The sequence below is a fragment of the Dermacentor andersoni genome, chromosome 1 (assembly GCF_023375885.2).
Source record: "Dermacentor andersoni chromosome 1, qqDerAnde1_hic_scaffold, whole genome shotgun sequence".
NCBI lineage: Eukaryota > Metazoa > Arthropoda > Arachnida > Ixodida > Ixodidae > Dermacentor > Dermacentor andersoni.
This window is the reverse complement of record NC_092814.1, coordinates 264540113-264558945: the sequence shown is the minus strand read 5'-3', so window position 1 is coordinate 264558945 and position 18833 is coordinate 264540113. Positions and strand designations below refer to the sequence as shown.

General features: G+C 44.8%; 1 protein-coding gene across 1 annotated transcript in view; it reads right to left on the bottom strand.

Moving 5' to 3' along the window:
• Positions 1-18833, bottom strand: part of LOC126548197 (uncharacterized) — a 62083-nt gene that overhangs the window by 31298 nt on the left and 11952 nt on the right. The window contains exons 3-5 of the mRNA XM_050196338.3: positions 14656-14764; positions 6656-6781; positions 4879-5112 (exon numbers count right to left, since the gene is read on the bottom strand). Of these exons, the coding sequence (XP_050052295.1) occupies positions 4879-5112; positions 6656-6781; positions 14656-14764 (469 nt within the window). The remainder of the gene's footprint in view (positions 1-4878; positions 5113-6655; positions 6782-14655; positions 14765-18833) is intronic.

Sequence of the window (18833 nt, the reverse complement as noted above, 5' to 3'; positions counted from 1 at the left end):
GTCTTTTAATAACTCGTTCCACGCATACTTATCAGAGAAGTCAGAATACGGCTGCCCTCAACACACGAGCAACCCAGTCATAAATCTGCTTCCTTCCGTCCACACAGGACACGTGCCAATGGAACTAAGAACGCTTCTCAGTGCAAATGATGCACTCACTGATAACCTGCGCGGTTAACCTTAGAAAATAAAAAAACGCTTATAAAAAAAAAGAAGGTTCACTAAAACACACGCGCGTTACGATAGGCCTTTCAACAATAACCTTGACCCTCAGGTTACTCACACACACAAAAAGAAAGCCTATTTACTCATTAACTAACACTCGCGAGACTACATGTTTACACAAACCTCATCTTTCAATTCTCCGAGCTTCTCAAACGAAAACACAAACAAAGCTCAAACCTTACATATTGAAAGAAATCCTAGTCTCAAATCGTGAAAACTTTCCGATGCTCAAAATAAAAAACAACACACTTCATTTCTACGGAAGGGCTCTCGGCCTGCCTTTCCAAACGCTTACGTCTGACTCATACTTTGAGTCGTACCCGAGGTGGTCGCGGTTTGAAAGCTACTCTGGCTGCCGAGGAACAACAAAAGGGCTGACTCACTATCAGCTCCCCCAAGACGTTACGGTCTCCTGCCAATTTGCGTCCTGGCGCCCCCCTTTCCTCACAAACTCGATTGACCACGTCGCTACTCCCCACCTGGTCTCGTCTTGCCACCTTGCGCTTCTTCGTACTGCACGCTGAGCTATAAAAAGAACTACGGAACGACGAGGAGTTTAACAGCCCCGTGCCCTTTGTCCGCGTCCGTGCAGAACATGCTTCTCGGTCTCCTTTTGACCGGTGGCTCGAACGATGTGTCAACATCGTCAGTGACGACCGCACCTTTTTCCTCGCGCCCTGCCCTCTTGGGTCTCTCGCCATCTTTGGCGGCGCTACATTAGTTACCGTCTTTCGGTCTTTACCGCGCTTCTTTTTACGGCGCTTTCTCTTTGCACTCACTTTCATGTCGCCTTCTCGTGCCTCGTGCTGGCCGGTACACATTTCGTCGGCCCGGATCGGTCTCTTACCCGCACAGTCTGAGTGATTTACATTTAAATCTACTCTCACTTTGCCTCGACTGGCGGACAGCCCAACCGACTCTGGAACAATGCAGCAGGCTTTACTCGAGTTATGCAACTCGCACTCTTGCGAACTGCCCTCTACTGCATTGCCCAGCTCACGCTGTGCATCGGCACACAGCCCGTGGGTATCGATCGCTGTCTCACGCGCACAGTCCGAATGATTAACAACGGAATCATCCCTATCTAGGCTATCTAGACTGGCGGAGAGCCGCACCGATCCCTGAACAATGCAGTTGTTCTCTCGTGAACTACGGAGCTCGCCATCCCGAGAACTACTCTCAACTGCATCGCTCAGTTCGCACTTCACTTCTGCACGCAGATCTGGCTCTACATGGGTGCTCGCGTCTGTCGGGTCAGCAGTACCCTTTTCTTCGCTAGCAACCTCGCTAACATTACAAGCGACGCACACGAGCGGTAACTGTGCCAATTTGTTCGCAGCTGGCCTAGCTGTCTCTACAGTCATCTGTTGGCACAGCACCTCGTCGCTCTCCTTGCGGCCTTTAACGGCCTCTGTTGCCACTAAGGCATCGTTAGCAGCTAGCCTTTTCCCTTCACTTATGAATCTGCAGCCAATCTCACAGGCACTACTCTTCTCGTCGGCTTTTGGCGAAAATCCGCTCGATGCTGCCTCATTCTTTCGCTCTGTACTACCTACAGAATTCTCAGACAGCCGTTGTCTCTGTGCCATTAAAGGGACACTAAAGGTTACTATTAAGTCAACGTGGACTGTTGAAATACCATCCCAAAAACCTCGAAACGCTTGTTTCGTGCCAAGGAGAGACTTATTTTAAGAGAAAATGCGTTCTGAAGCGTCCGCGTACCTCTAGCGCAGTTCAAATCACCCGCCCTCCGATCGAGGAGTACTGACATCATGGTCTCATAGTGACGTTGCGCCATCGGTGAGTAGAACGGCGTCCGCAGACGGCGCTACGGCTTTTCTGCGCAAAACGCAAGCGCGCGGCCAGAAACAGAGCCAAGACAGAGCCGACAGCAGAGCGAAAGCGGGACTATGGTGGCTAGCGGAAGGAGAAACGCGCGACCATGAGCTGGTACTTCATTCTATGACGCAAACTTCGACGCTCGTCGCAATGGACCCTGACAACGACAGATTGACTCGCGATGCTGGGCTCAACTTCAGCGATTTGAGCACTGACGAGCGCGACCTGCTGCTGAGGGCTCGCGCTGCCGGCGTCGTTGCGTACTACGACGGCGGCCTCGACACCGGCTCTCCGGAGCGGGAAAGCAACGAGGGCTTCCCACGACATCACATGGACGTGGCATTCTCGCTGCTTGTTCCAAATGAAAGTTTCGCGAGCCAGCAGAACCTGCACAGCACGACGCGATAACGAAACTATTGAAACTCCAAAGCGTGCGCGGCGCAGAGTCGAGCGAAAACGAAACCTTTCGACCACTCATACTACTGTAGGGTAACGTCAAAATGTTATTTTTTCTTAGAATCGAATAGACGTAGACAAGTAGCATTTTCTTCCGTCTTATAATCGAATGAAATTATATTTTTAATACGAGTAGTTGATTATTAGTAACACAAATTATGAGGAGTGCTTTCGTCATCGGGTTAGTACCGGAATGTCGCTGGGGGGTCTCAAATCGTGTCATGCATTTACCTCAATTTCTCGGTTACTAAAGCTCTGTTCGCGATTATATTGACGCCTTAGACGTTCTAGAACATTGCTCTACCACTTTAACTTGACTTTCTGGTAACCTTTAGTGTCCCTTTAACTGATCACAATACTGTATCTCTTTGATCAGTGCTGCCTTCTCTCTCTCATACTTTTGCTCACGCTCACGCTTACGTTCCTGATACTCACGTTCGCGTTCATTCTCACGTTCGTGACGCTCACAGCTAAGAGTAAGTTCTTGAAGCTCACGCTTCCGTTCATTCTCGCGTTCTTCACGCTTACGCTCACTCTTACGTTCACGACGCTCACGCTCACGTTCACGACGCTCACGCTCCCGTGGTTCCTGTATCACTTCCCAAGCAAGCTCAATGCTTTTATCATCATTGCCACTATCTTGAATTGCCTTTATGATAGCTGGCGTTTTCATCCGTTCGTCCGCCTCAACTCCCAAATCGTCGCACACCAACAACAAGTCTAACCTCGCTAACCTTCTAAGATCCATGGCAGCTGCCCCGACAGGTGGTTAGAACTGTTTTCCTTAATTAATTTGTGCAAACACACAATGCAACAAATTCCCGATTCCCAGAACTATCAAAATGAACACACAACATTTGAGTCTGGCGAATCAAAAGGAAAAAAACCACGCGCTCACTTACGGTTGCAGCACCCTGCCATCCGGTTCATTTGTCCGCTGTTCCCGCTTCCTCCGGACTCCCTGGGTCGAAGGCTCGCTCTTCTTCGCTACTCCCAGTTTCTTCGGACCTCTTTCGACGAAGGCTCTCTCTTCTTCGCTCTTCCCGGTTCCTTAGGATCTCTCTCGACGAAGGTTGATCCGTAGCGCTGCCACCATCTGTTGCATTCGGAGGCGATCTCACCGCTGCCAACCAGATGTAGGGGTTGAAGGACGGACTTCGGGATGAAACAAAACTTGGGGGATTTATTTTACATTATATACAGAGAGGTGAGAGTCAAGTAACAGTCGTACAGTAATTACGGACCGGCAGCAACTCGGACGCTGCAGCCCGCGGCAAGAAGTTCGAGAGAGGTGAATCAGGGAATGCTCTGGTCTCTCTGGAATGCTTCTTTTAAACCCTTCGAGCACTGGAAGTCGCGTCATGTTCGGCCAATGGGAGAGCCCGCTCAGATGACGCCACCTTCGGCCAATGGTAGGCACCCGTGTGGTGATGTCACACCCGGCGGCTCCCCGCGGTCTTGCCTTGCTGTGGTGCAATGCTCTCTTCAAAGGTGGAGAAGGGGGACGATTGGGCTGCATTGTCCGAGGGCTCACCTGCTCCCGGTGGTACGGCCCCGCTGTGGTGGCAAATGCCTTCTTCAAAGGCGAAGAAGGGGGACGCTTGGGCCTTCCCGGTACATCACAGCCGTCCGGTTGTCACGGCGCATTACTGCCGTCAGGCCGTCCCGGCACAATATCGCCGTCTTGGTTTGGCACCCACTTTACTTTCAACAGTGCCGGGCTATCCCCTCGTTTTCTGGAAGAGTCAAGCAGAGAATAGCTACCGGCGGCGTACGAACTTGTTTGCACGTGAACTTGTGACCTTCAACTTGTTTGCTCGAGCGCTCCTCTGGAATGTTCTGCGATTCGATGTGGTCTGGGGAACTCGAAGTAGGCACAGGAAACAGCTCCATATCTAACAGTACGTAAGGCGACAATTGCTATTCTAAATCTGTCTACCTTCTTGAGATAGGTACCAGTGCTCTGGCTGCCTCGCGAAAATACGAAACAATGTCTACCAATGCGAAAATGTGAGCCAAGTGGACACACGCTGGCGTGCGTCTTATAGCTTCAAACCGCCATTACTTACGAGATGCAGCAAACGCAAGGCACATGGGCGCAAGCTTTCACGCACTGGCAAGCGTACGTCTAGTTTGGCCTGTAAACCCCAAAATTAGGGGTCTTAATCAAAGTGGACCATTAGAGAAAGACTTTCACTTTGATATGCATGCTTTCGTGCCCCCCTATTACGTTAGGTCACAGGAGCACTAGTTACTATATTTGGTTGCTCCACCATTTAGTGCATGTTAATTGCATGCACTAATCAATGGCAACTTCAATTATTCCAAAACCTTGTTGATATTGCACGTGAGACCCACCTCTGGGTAGCTTTGGTAGGCTTCGCGCATGAAGTGGTCTTGGTAGAACACGCCCACCAGTGCGTTGTCCTCTGTGGCAAGAACATCAAGAGCACCCCCTGCACCTTGGACTTCAAGCACTAAGGCATCCAAAGCATTGCCCTGCTGTTGAGTGTGCTCTACTTGCGTCTGCTGGTTATTTGGCTGGGAGCTGCCAGAGATGCCCATGTTCCGCAGATCACGCAGCAGCACCACCTGGGTATCATACAGTGAGATAACCTTTTTTTAACCAATTCTCGTGTGCTTAAGCTTACTGACAGTTAATTAAATAAGCCTTATAACCAAATCGTAGATTAATCAGTTCACTATAGTATTTGAACTGATTGTGATCTGGAAGCTGCATGAGCTGCAGCATGGAAGAGATGTCAAAGAACCACTCAAGTGAGTGACCTATAATGACTACTCCTATTAGGAGTATGCTATAATTCCTAACCAGATTTACAGTTCATTGCAATACTTTGTCAGCATTCCCCTAAAATCAAGTAGCACACTTTACATGCCAAACTCGCAACATTCTTAATTTCATTGCACTCAAACATCCATGTTTGAGCCCGTAATTTCACACCTATAAAAACAGGAAGATTATCATTAGTGTGAAATAAATATGCATAGAACTGGGCAAATATGCTAGTTAGCCGTTCATTTTGCCTTCACTGTGCGTCTTATGGTCGAAGCATACCATATGAGTCATTGCCCCCCGGTAGTATGTGCTTAAGCCAACTTTTTATTATCCTCCATAAAGAACTGATATGCCTGATGGGTTGGCTTTACCTTCCCAAGAGCATGTGCCAATATTTTTTAGACTGAATACTAATTGCTTTTTATTGACTTCTGTTTTTCTGACTCGTCTCTTTTCATAGTGGTCAGTGGTGGTAGGACTTCGCAGATAGACAATCATATTACAGCAAGCGGCCACTGTGGCACCAGTCGCGGACACCACCTACAGCAAAAAATTTAAAACGGTTGAGCATGCAGTGCACTGTCTTCCTCCATTTCTATATTAGCTGTGCAAACGTGATTTGGGCGCGACGGAGCTACTAAAGACAACTAAGAAAAATAAAGGGACACCGCATGGCACTGACTGTGAACAGAGGTTTACTGCAGAAAAACAAACAACATATAAAGAATATATGTTACATGGTCTTAGTCCCCTCGGCATACACAAAGGATCACTATAAAAAACTATTTTCAAGTTAAGAACCTAAACCTTCAAAAGTCTATTTTTTGTATAGCTACAATAGTTTCAGATATGGAAATGGTATTTCTGAACTGGTGCACTGTTTGCATTGTCTGTAATTGTAAAGTGTTCAGTGTTTTTAAATGTGTACATTCATGTCTGATTCTGCACAACTGCCTTGTAGAGGTTTATGGGCCAAGCCAAGGCTGTTGATTCAGCTTTCAGCCCATATCCATTTCCAGGGTGTTTTCTGGAAGAATAAACGTGAATTAAATGCACTGTTCACTCGCCAATGGCATAGAAACGAAGTGATGGGTGATGTGTACTAACCTATCACCTCGCTCACTAAAGGCACTTTGAATAGTTTAACACTGAGGTCCACAAATAGGTCATTGCTTGGAACAGTACAAGCATTGAAGAAATTTCTGGAAGGGTAATTTGATAGCCTAAGCTGATTCGATGTTTGGTCATGGTGTCCCATAAAGTGATGTCACCAAGAAATAAGGTGGATGAAATTATGGAGAAAAATGAAGGTGATAATGAAAAAAAAGAAAGACATACCTTGCCTGTGCTGACAAGAAAATTCTGAATGGCTTCTTCATCTGACTCAAACGTGAGAAGCTTCTTGGCTTCAAGCAGGTCATCAGCTGCCAATCGTCGCTGCTTTGGTAGCTGCCGGAAACAGGCCTGCCAACAAATTCAGCAACCTCTTAAATTCCAATTTTTTCTAGCCCTCTTTTAGGCCACAGTGCTCACCTGGTTATTTATTTATATTCCAGCACATAGACTTCATCAGGTTTACCACAGGTTGCAACATGATGACACAACAGAAATTACTCACAAAGAAAAATTACATGCAAGTTTTTCTGCACGCTTACATGCCAATATTCAACTGAGGAGTCAAAGAAACTTTCAACGAATTGCTCCATTTAATTCACCCATATTTTCCCACTACATTCTACAGCAGCCATCCTTCGTGGCGAGGCAAACAACCAAACAAGCTAGCAGGTCATTATGCCATATATGTGCAGGTGTCTAAATTAGAATCAAATCACGGTAGACAAATCCTATTGTTATTTTACATATGGCCAGGGACTGGTTTATAATACAGTTGACTTTTGATGTGAACTTGACAGGACCCATAGAATTGACTGAATTATCCAGCAGGTCAAATTAAAAGAAGATGCATAAAAAAACAACATCCAGACACACTACTGCTTCGTTTGGTAGAATTTAATCAATTAGAAGTGCACCCAGTTTTTATAGGTTTCAAAAAAAAGAAAAACGGCACCCTTCTAATTTTTTTTTTTAATTAACATGCCTCCAATTCTGGCAATCAGAAAGATGAAACCAGTGGAGTTTACCTTCAAAGAATGAAAACTTATTTACACTTCATGTCCATTGCCATCACTTTCAGATAGTTTTTATTACTATTTAAGGACCCTAGAATGCCACAAAAATTACTAGAGGGAATTCTAGTGCTGCAATCATTCAGATACCATGCTAGTACATGGATTTGTCTAACCTTTGTGCTTGTGGCTTCAGACGCCCTGGTGGCATTATTTATCATGCTTTATCTTTTTAAATTGCCAAGCAATCATAGTCTTTTAAATGTGAGAAAGCAATAGATCTCTGGGTACACGCATAATAATTGCAAATTATTGCATTTATAAAGCAACATTTTTTGAAGATGATCCATTTGCAAAGTCGCAGGGCTGTTTGAAGCCAGAAGGGCAAAGTTTAGGCAAATTCATGTACTGGCCATCATTACCTTGCTGGCTCAACCGCCACACTCGCAGCTTCCATATTGTACACCAGCGCAAGAGTTCCTTCCAGTAATTTTTTAAGAAAACTGTGCTATGGACCACAACATCTCATGCCCAATTTCAAGATTAAAATAAATGAAATTTTGGCCCATAGAAATGCATGGATGCTGACTGAGAACCTCAGTTGCAATTAAATTAAGCAAAAATTGAATTAACTAGAGTTGAGATAACAGAAGTCTATTGCGTCAGCTTTAGCGGGGCATTCAGAATGATGTTTGTTTCAAATACTGTGCTTACCACAGCGAAAATGATCAAACTAGCTTTGCGTGCAAATATCTGATGTAAGCAATTATGAGATTGCACTACTGTCAGGCTAGAACAGAAGTCATAAAGCATGATGTGGTGTAACTGTGATTTCGAACTGGAAGCTTGGTGCAGGGTTGGGACTGCCCAAAGTCATTTTGGAGCGTTTTGGAGTAAAATTGCATTTTGGAGCAGTTTGGCGCAGGCCAATCAGAATTTTGGTGCAATAATGGAACATCGAAGGGCACATCGAAACAATGACGAAACACAGACTAAACCAACACGAAGCGCGTAGCATAAGCGCGCTTTCCAGCTATAGCATACTAAAATATAGAAGAGTGAGGCGAGCGGCAGCATGGCACATGCTTTCCTGTGAAACTGAAAACGCTGGTGGCACTACTATTGAACTATATATTCCTGCACCGATGCTCATGATAGCAGAAAATTTTCTGAAATTATGCAGCCCAATAGAACCAGGTAAAATAATTTCTGGGTCACCATACATGTCACCGCATAACCAGAGAGCCTGGGATGGTATGACATAAAACTACCGTAATCTGTTTTTATTGCGATAGCGATTATATGGACACTCCAGGTGCATTTCTGCCGTTGCTGCGATGTTCTGCATAAAGATAGGGGCGATAACATCGTCGCCGCGCACAGTATGCTGAATGTGGGAGTAAAAGTGTGTGAGCGTGAGCTGACAATGGCGGCTCAATCTCGCGCGCGCTAGGGAGGAAAGTAGGGAGGAAGCGCATCGTCTTCCGCGACGCACAAGGCACCAGTGGAGGAGGGGTTCTACTCCGGCGGCTGCTGCGTATGGTGCAGCCTATTTGAAAGCGATCTGCAATGGGGACTAGTGCTAGTGGTGAGCTTTCAGCGCTTAGTTCACGTTGAAGCAAGGCAGCGCGAAAGTCAATTCACTCGCTGCTGCTGCCATGCTTCATCAATGAACTTCAGCGTTTTAACGACGAGTCTCCGCAGTAATCAAGCGAGATTTTTTCATGTTTACCTGAGCGCGCGTCCCATGATAATTGGTAATTTAGTTAGCAAGCAAATGTTTACAAGTTTATATGGCTGATAGAACTACTATATTTGCTTCGTATAGCTGTCTACTAATTTGCTATCACAATCAATGATTCGCCTTGCAGGGGAAACTGCAACTTTTTATTCCAAATCTGCCATTAACCCTTTGTGAAGCCTACCGTCTCATTCAGCCGTACAGTATATCGTGGGGGCGAAATGCAAGAATGCGCATTGGGTGCATGTCAAAGAAGCTCAGGTAGTCAAAATTAATATGGAGTTCCACACTACTGCGTGCCTCATAATAAATCGTTGCTTCGGCACCTCCCCCTCAAAAAAAAAAAAAAAAGCACAAGAAGGGTGGTCAACGTGCACGGAACCTACGTGATGGCGGTATAGGGGATATAATACTATAGAATACATTGACAGTGCATACCATTTACAAACATGGTTAGGTCTATATGCTGTAGCTGTGATGGAAAGCGTGTGAGGGTGAGTCGTGAAGAAGGGTGGCTTCAAGCGCGGCACCGTCTCGCATGTGCAATATATGTGTTCCCAATTCAGAGCAAATGCAGGTCGGTGCAGGCCTGGCGTAATACCTGCCATAAGTGACAACACTGCGCAGCATGTAGCAGGATTTCCTTCACGGCGCAGTTTGGCACAAATGGCGCAGCACTTCCATCCCTGTATAATTTGTAATCAGCTGCATGGCATATATGTCATGATATATAAAAGCACATCAAACATACAAGAGGAGAGCATGGAGCATTTTTTAATGACTACATTGAATTTAGCATTCCACTATGAGGCATGCAAAACATTATGCCACCCTAAACACATAGCTTGAATTATTTGGGTGTTAGATACACACGAATTAATTTAAATTTCAATCAGAGGGTTTTTGTTCTGTCTGTGACATGTACCACTACATTTTGGTCATAAATAAATGAATATAATTATTATAAATATATACAGTTGAACCCACGTATAACGATACCAGTCTTAACAACATATTGGTTATAACAATGAGAAGTTGCTGCATCGTCGACTTTTGTATGTTTTCTATGGTGAAATAACCTACTTACTACAATGCCCCCATGCTGCATTATCGGTTATAACGGTGTTCCCTTGTCGAAAGGTAATGAGTCCGAAACTCTAACACTACGACACTTCACCTCGATATAAACGATTGCCTTGACAAATTGAACTCCTGGAGCAAGCTAAATTCATTGGAGATAAACGTTAATAAAACAAAGGCAATCCTGTTTTCACCCAAACAATCACGTGCTGTGCTAGAAGGTAATCTTCTCCTCGGTAATGACATTGTAGAAGTTGTCGACTCTGTTAAGGCACTTGGTGTCCATTTTCACAAAAACATGTCCTGGGATCTGCACATCAATCACGTTATTACCCGTATTGCAAAGTCTGTTGGTATTTTAGCAAAGTTTCAATTCTTTTTACCACAAGTGGTTAAACTAAAAAATTTACAATGCTCTGTTCCTTTCTCATCTTAATTACTGTATCCTTGTCTGGGGGAGAACCACAACAACGAACTTAAATCGCATATTCGTACTCCAAAAGAAAGCTCTTCGACATATAGCCAATGCAGATTACCACGCTCATACTAAACCACTTTTTCATCGTTTTAATTTAGTTTCTACTCACAATCTTTACTCGTATCATCTGGCGATAGGATATAAACAAAGCATCAACAATCCTGGAAATTTATTAGCTTCCCTTGCAGACCTGACAATTCGAACGCCGATACATGACACTCGTAGCACGGAACCCTGGCAAATACCATTTTCGAGAACATCCTATGGGGACCAAATGCTTCGCTGTACTCTTCCTATGCTAATCAATTATCTACACAAACAGACATTAACGATAAAAAATAGTAATAGAACAAGGCTCCGCAGCTTTTTTGTACATGTCGAATAACAATTTTATAAGAAAATGTAAAATTCACTTATATGTTGATAAGATTGTTTTCCTCTCATTTGTACGCCTGTGCTATTGTAAACTAGTTATTATCTTGTTATGTATAATTGATTCTATTGTTTATCTGTCGACTTGTCACCTTCGCTGTGCCTTGTAAAAGGGGGCCCGAACCCCCGTCAAGTGGACTAGCTTCCACTTTTTGTTCGGGCCTCCTTCCAAAGTTCTTTGGAAAAATAAACATGATTTTGATTTGATTTTTGATTTTTGAAATTCAAAATCCTTGAAAAGAAAAAAGAAAAATTCGAGCCACTGCCCGATGGCCTGTCACCCCCAACAGCCACCGCACGCTCATTTTCCAGCCGTCTCCACATCGCCAGCCTCAAGCGCATCTCACCCATTACCCTTCCACCCCTCCAAACACGAATGGGCCGTGCCCACAGCTCTACGCTGCTCCACCCTCCTAAACATGAATCATCATCATCATCAGCCTATTTTAAGTCCACTGCAGGACGAAGGCCTCTCTCTCCGATCTCCAACTGCCCCTGTGCTGCGCCAACCGATTCCAACTTGAGTCCTGTGGATTTCTTAATTTCTTCACTCCACTGTTGTGATTGGCTGTTCACCCCGCGACACCCTCCGGTCACGGCTCGCGTGATTATGAGGAACAAGCCGACAACCTCGTCAAAATGGCTCTCAAAACAGATTATTTATGACCAGTGCAGGAGTACCTCAGTCAGAAGAGGTTTGGGCAATTAGCAAGGATACGGCCATCACATGTCAGCCGCACAAATTGGCACGTCCACGCCATAGACACGTGAAAAGAAAGCACGCTGCTACAGATTTAGAAACTAAGTGCTTCTAACCAATGAGGCGAGGCGATCATCACAAATGTGCTTGCACTGGATAGAGATGACAGCAGCGATGGCGTGGTAAGGCAGGCTGCCTCAATGTTGTTCTCACGCGAGGCCCAGCAGATGATTCAGTCCCTCCAGGGCTTCCTTTTCATGAGGAACCTTCCGCCATACTACGTGGAGCATCTGGATGCCTTGGAGAAGGATGTTGGCTAGCTTCGCGTAATGCAAGCACAACGGATAGCCATGGCGTTTTCTCGTGTAAGCCAGTGAGAAGTACACAGGTGGCGAGATGCTTGTGGCGACCTCGCCCCAGCATTTCTTCTGGATTTCTCAAGCTGACAGGCTGCCACGGCAACCTTCTCACAACGATAATGTGTTGGTGGACTAGTTGGTAAGACACTATTTAGGAACTTAAACTGTGCTAGGGATGAAACACCAAAGCAGGAGACTTCTACTTTGGTGTCTCGTCCCTAGTGCAGTTTAAGTTCCCAAATAACCTTCTTGGCATTTTTTAAAAGGCCCCCTTTGGGGCCAGCAAAGTGATGCCTCGGCAGAGCTCACATATTGCTTTCTGCCCGTGACTCCTCTTTCCAGTTGTTATAGCAGTGCCATGCTTGAATGCCGACAGCAGAGCTCGCACACAAAGTTCAGAGTTCGCAGGAAGCAGAGTTCAACAGTTCAACGAGTGAACGCAACCAGCAGCCACATGGAAGAAGGTGGTAGGGAGGGGCACTGGCCTCCTCACCATTATAGTTTTCTCACAACAGCTGTGCCATCCCCCTATTTTGATTTTTTGCATCCAACCCGGGTATAACAATTATCCGTTATAACAATGAAATTTTTGTGGCACTTGAATATTGTTACAGGTGGGTGCGACTGTATATATTTGATGAAATGCACTTTGAACAACATAACCAAATTTATTTTCAATGTTTCGGCCGGGGACCGTCGAAAATAATATATATATATCCTGGCTACGTGCCTGCAGTGACCTATAGGGGACATCACATGGGAGGGCTCCAGATTAATTATGACCACCCTGTCTTCTTCAACAAGCACCTATATTGGTATTTCACTCTTTCCAAAGTGAGAACACTACTCAGGTAAGTGCAAATTAAACATGTTGCTATAAACATTCATAAGAACAACCAAGGTCATTGGCAAAACAATGCACAAAAAAGAATATTCTCAAAAAAAAAGAAAAGTAAAATAAGTCTGATACAGTCAAACCTCAATATAATGAACATGGACATAATGAATTATTGGATGTAACAAAGAAAATATAAAATCTGTTTGGTCATACGTTATTTCAATGGAGTATTGTCCTGCTATAACGAAATAGGAAATGTGGGATTCGACACGGTATCCGTTATCATGAGGCAACTGTTTGTTTGCACATGCCTCAACATATATATTGTGACCGAAAAATGTCAAATATGGTCGCCGAGTGATTTTTCAGGTGCCTGATTTTTTGGACCTGCACAATTCTTGTGGTACTGCCACATACCCTTAGAATGAATGCATAATGGCAATAATCGAAATTTTGTATGTTGCGTAGTGTTCCGGGCATGAACTGGGAGTGCAATACTGCAAACAAGGCCGTGACGGACAATGTTGCCGCCATGTTGGCTGGCATGAAACCGCAACTTTGGTTGCCAATTCCATACGAAGCACCACTGGTTAGGCCTAGCAGTGGTTGGCACAGTAGCTGGTGACAAGTTTATTTATTTATGCATTTAGAAAGACCTCACAGGCCTACGAAGAGGTGTAGGGTGAGGGGGGGCATATGGTACAATTTATCACAAAATACAATTAGTAAAAAGATATTGATGCATACAAGGATTCAAATATTGGCTCAAACTTGTCGTGGGAAGCTCACCAACAACATGTTTGCACTCATAGATTATATTGGTGATCGAGAGTGAGATCAGATACATGAGCTGGACTGAAGGCTATCGTAACACAGTACACAGTACAGACACAAGTGCAATCTCCTCTGTCACTCGTCATGTCCGGAAAGTCTGTCGGCAGCGTGCACATTTTCACCAGCGGCTTGGAATGGTTCGACTGCAGTCAGCAAGCCAACATGCCAATCTCAATCCAATAATCCAATAACACCAATCACACAATTGTGTGTTTGCGGTGAAGAGCACATGTATGTAATTTATTGTTTCCATGCCTTGTACTGACACAGCAAATTGTCTACAGGTCATCAAAATCCGCAGGAGACCCTTTGCTCACCCATCAGAGGCACCTCACCTCGCTGGCGTTTCTTTCGCACAGACCTGATCGCAATCTTTTTTTGCCGATATCTCTGTGTATGCTTATAACAATTATCGGATATAACAAAGGTATTTTCGTGTCCAATGCAACTTTGCTATAACGAGGTTCAACTGTATACAGCACCAAACTTACCCTCTCATAATGAAAGTACAAAAAAAAATGCAACTGAATGATTGTACACATGAAAAACTCACTACTTGAGCTCCTTACTTAAAATAAGCAAACCCAGATAAACGAACAAAAAAGCAGCCATTTAATAAAGCTGAGTCTGAAAACATTTACGTAAATAAACAAGACAAAATAAAGATTGCATTTCCCATTCAAGTGCCCAGCTTCTCATGGTCTAAGCTCTTGCCAGTAAGACACCACCTCAACGGTCTGTAGCACTGACCTCACTGACAGGGTGGTTATGGACATCATCCAGAAGCTTGACTTCCAGGTAGTTGCCATCCGCAGAAGCCACTACCTTTATCCTGGCTGTGCAGCCAATCTTGAACGTCCTGTAATGAGCATTTAGGAGACACTTAAGCGATGAGACTGTTTCAAAGGCATCTGGTGTTAGCAGGCTGCACAAAGAATCTTACTCATAGCATATATTATTTTTTTAAAAGCTTGCCCTGAGCACAAACCCTATGTGGGAGATAATTTACCTTTAGATGCAGCATTCCAGCAGCAGCAAACTAAGAACAGCAGACTGGTAAGCAACACATTGTTTTTATATCACAGTGACGTTTTCAGTGACTTTGCTGTTTACAAATTCACCTTCTTCGGGAACTTGTCTGAACGAACTTGCTCAAAGCAAGTACGCCTCTGGTGTCCTTCCCTAACAGAACACTTCCATGGTATTGTTAGAGATTGACAAGCGAAACTCCCTGAAACTCCCTTTGTGCCTTGTTTTACTGGATATCCATTCACATTTAGGATTACTGTGAGGAACTGGTAGAATTCCCAGCATTATCAGTGTGTTCCTGTGGAACCGTGGCAACCTGTTTACATCTTGAATGTTTCCTAGTACTTAGTATCTCTGTTTGTTCAATATGCATTTCAATATGTGTCACAATATGCAAGTTCTTGACGTATGCATTCTTTGCAATCCTGCAGACCTAAAAACTTTTGCAAACAAAATTTATTTTTCATAAAGCTTGACAAAGCATTAGAAAAACTGTCATCATCATCATCATCAGCCTGATTACGCCCACTGCAGGGCAAAGGCCTCTCCCATACTTCTCCAACTACCCCGGTCATGTACTAATTGTGGCCATGTTGACCCTCCAAACTTCCTAATCTCATCTGCCCACCTAACTTTCTGTCGCCCCCTGCTACGCTTCCCTTCCCTCAGAATCCAGTCCGTAACCCTTAATGACCATCGGTTATCTTCCCTCCTCATTACATGTCCTGCCCATGCCCATTTCTTTTTCTTGATTTCAACTAAGATGTCATTAACGCGCGTTTGTTCCCTCACCCAATCTGCTCTTTTCTTATCCCTTAACGTTACACCTATCATTCTTCTTTCCATAGCTCGTTGCGTCGTCCTCAATTTAAGTAGAACCCTTTTCGTAAGCCTCCAGGTTTCTGCCCCGTACGTGAGTACTGGTAAGACACAGCTGTTATACACTTTTCTCTTGAGGGATAATGGCAACCTGCTGTTCATGATCTGCGAATGCCTGCCAAACGCACCCCAGCCCATTCTTATTCTTCTGATTATTTCACTCTCATGATCTGGATCAGCAGTCACTACCTGTCCTAAGTAGATGTATTCTCTTACCACTTCCAGTGCCTCGCTACCTATCGTAAACTGCTGTTCCCTTCCGAGACTGTTAAACATTACTTTAGTTTTCTGCAGATTCATTTTTAGTCCCACCCTTCTGCTCTGCCTCTCCAGATCAGTGAGCATGCATTGCAGTTGGTCCCCTGAGTTACTAAGCAAGGCAATATCATCAGCGAAGCGCAAGTTACTAAGGTATTCGCCATTTACTCTTATCCCCAATTCTTCCCAATCCAGGTCTCTGAATACCTCCTGTAAACACGCTGTGAATAGCATTGGAGAGATCGTATCTCCCTGCCTGACGCCTTTCTTTATTGGGATTTTGTTGCTTTCTTTATGGAGGAGTACAGTGGCTGTGGAGCCGCTATAGATATCTTTCAGTATTTTTACATACGGCTCGTCTACACCCTGATTCCGCAATGCCTCCATGACTGCTGAGGTTTCGACTGAATCAAACGCTTTCTCGTAATCAATGAAAGCTATATATAATGGTTGGTTATATTCCGCACATTTCTCTATCACCTGATTGATAGTGTGAATATGATCTATTGTTGAGTAGCCTTTACGGAATCCTGCCTGGTCCTTTGGTTGACGGAAGTCTAAGGTGTTCCGGATTCTATTTGCAATTACCTTAGTAAATACTTTGTAGGCAACGGACAGTAAGCTGATCGGTCTATAATTTTTCAAGTCTTTGGCGTCGCCTTTCTTATGGATTAGGATTATGTTAGCGTTCTTCCAAGATTCCGGTACGCTCGAGGTCTTGAGGCATTGTGTATACAGGGTGGCCAGTTTTTCTAGAACAATCTGCCCACCATCCTTCAGCAAATCTGCTGTTACCTGATCCTCCCCAGCTGCCTTCCCCCTTTGTATAGCTCCCAAGGCTTTCTTTACTTCTTCCGGCGTTACTTCTGGGACATCGAATTCCTCTAGATTATTCTCTCTTCCATTATCATCGTGGGTGCCACTCGTACTGTATAAATCTCTATAGAACTCCTCAGCCACTTGAACTATCTCATCCATATTAGTAATGATATTGCCGGCTTTGTCTCTTAGCGCATACATCTGATTCTTGCCAATTCCTAGTTTCTTCTTCACTGCCTTTAGGCTTCCTCCGTTCCTGAGAGCTTGTTCAATTCTATCCATGTTATACTTCCTTATGTCAGCTGTCTTACGCTTGTTGATTAACTTCGAAAGTTCTGCCAGTTCTATTCTAGCTGTAGGGTTAGAGGCTTTCATACATTGGCGTTTCTTGATCAGATCTTTCGTCTCCTGCGATAGCTTACTGGTATCCTGTCTAACCGAGTTACCACCGACTTCTATTGCACACTCCTTAATGATGCCCACAAGATTGTCGTTCATTGCTTCAACACTAAGGTCCTCTTCGTGACTTAAGGCCGAATACCTGTTCTGTAGCTTGATCTGGAATTCCTCTATTTTCCCTCTTAGCGCTAACTCATTGATCGGCTTCTTATGCACCAGTTTCCTCCGTTCCCTCCTCAGGTCTAGGCTAATTCGAGTTCTTACCATCCTGTGGTCACTGCAGCGCACCTTACCGAGCACGTCCACATCTTGTATGATGCCAGGGTTAGCACAGAGTATGAAATCTATTTCATTTCTAGTCTCGCCGTTCGGGCTCCTCCATGTTCACTTTCGGTTATTCCGCTTGCGGAAGAAGGTATTCATTATCCTCATATTATTCTGTTCTGCAAACTCTACTAATACCTCCCCCCTGCTATTCCTAGTGCCTATGCCATATTCCCCCACTGCCTTGTCTCCAGCATGCTTCTTGCCTACCTTGGCATTGAAATCGCCCATCAGTATAGTGTATTTTGTTTTCACTCTACCCATCGCCGATTCCACGTCTTCGTAGAAGCTTTCGACTTCCTGGTCATCATGACTGGATGTAGGGGCGTAGACCTGTACAACCTTCATTTTGTACCTCTTATTAAGTTTCACAACAAGACATGCCACCCTCTCGTTAATGCTATAGAATTCCTGTATGTTACCAGCTATATTCTTATTAATCAGGAATCCGACTCCTAGTTCTCGTCTCTCCGCTAAGCCCCGGTAGCACAGGACGTGCCCGCTCCTTAACACTGTATATGCTTCTTTTGGCCTCCTAACTTCACTGAGCCCTATTATATCCCATTTGCTGCCCTCTAATTCTTCCAATAGCACTGCTAGACTCGCCTCACTAGATAATGTTCTTGCGTTAAACGTTGCCAGGTTCATATTCCAATGGCGGCCTGTCCGGAGCCAGGTATTCTTAGCACCCTCTGCAGCGTCGCAGGTCTGACCGCCGCCGTGGTCAGTTGCTTCGCAGCTGCTGGGGACTGAGGGCCGGGGTTTAATTGTTGTGTTCATATAGGAGGTTGTGGCCAAGTACTGCACCAGGGTGGCCAATCCTGCTCTGGTGAGGGAGTGTGTTACCGGTTCTGGTCACCGGCATCAGGCCACACTCCAGGCCTGTTTATGCAATTTTATCAACACGTTTTTTTTTTTTTTTTTTTTAATCCGGTGGAAAATTGCGCGGCACCGGGATTCGAACCACGGACCTCTTGCACGCGAGGCGGGTGTTCTACCTCTACGCCACCGCTGCAGCCCGAAAAACTGTAAACTGAGATAAATTCATAAACTTGGCAGGTGTGTGCTTAATTAAGTACACTGCCTTATAGACTCCTGCAAAGGCGGCACCCCAACTGGACAGCCCAAAATTTGGGGAAAAAAATTCCAAGAGACAAGCAATCGTGTTCAATGTCCTGATGCCATGCACGGGCATTGGCAAATTTTTGCACACTGCATAC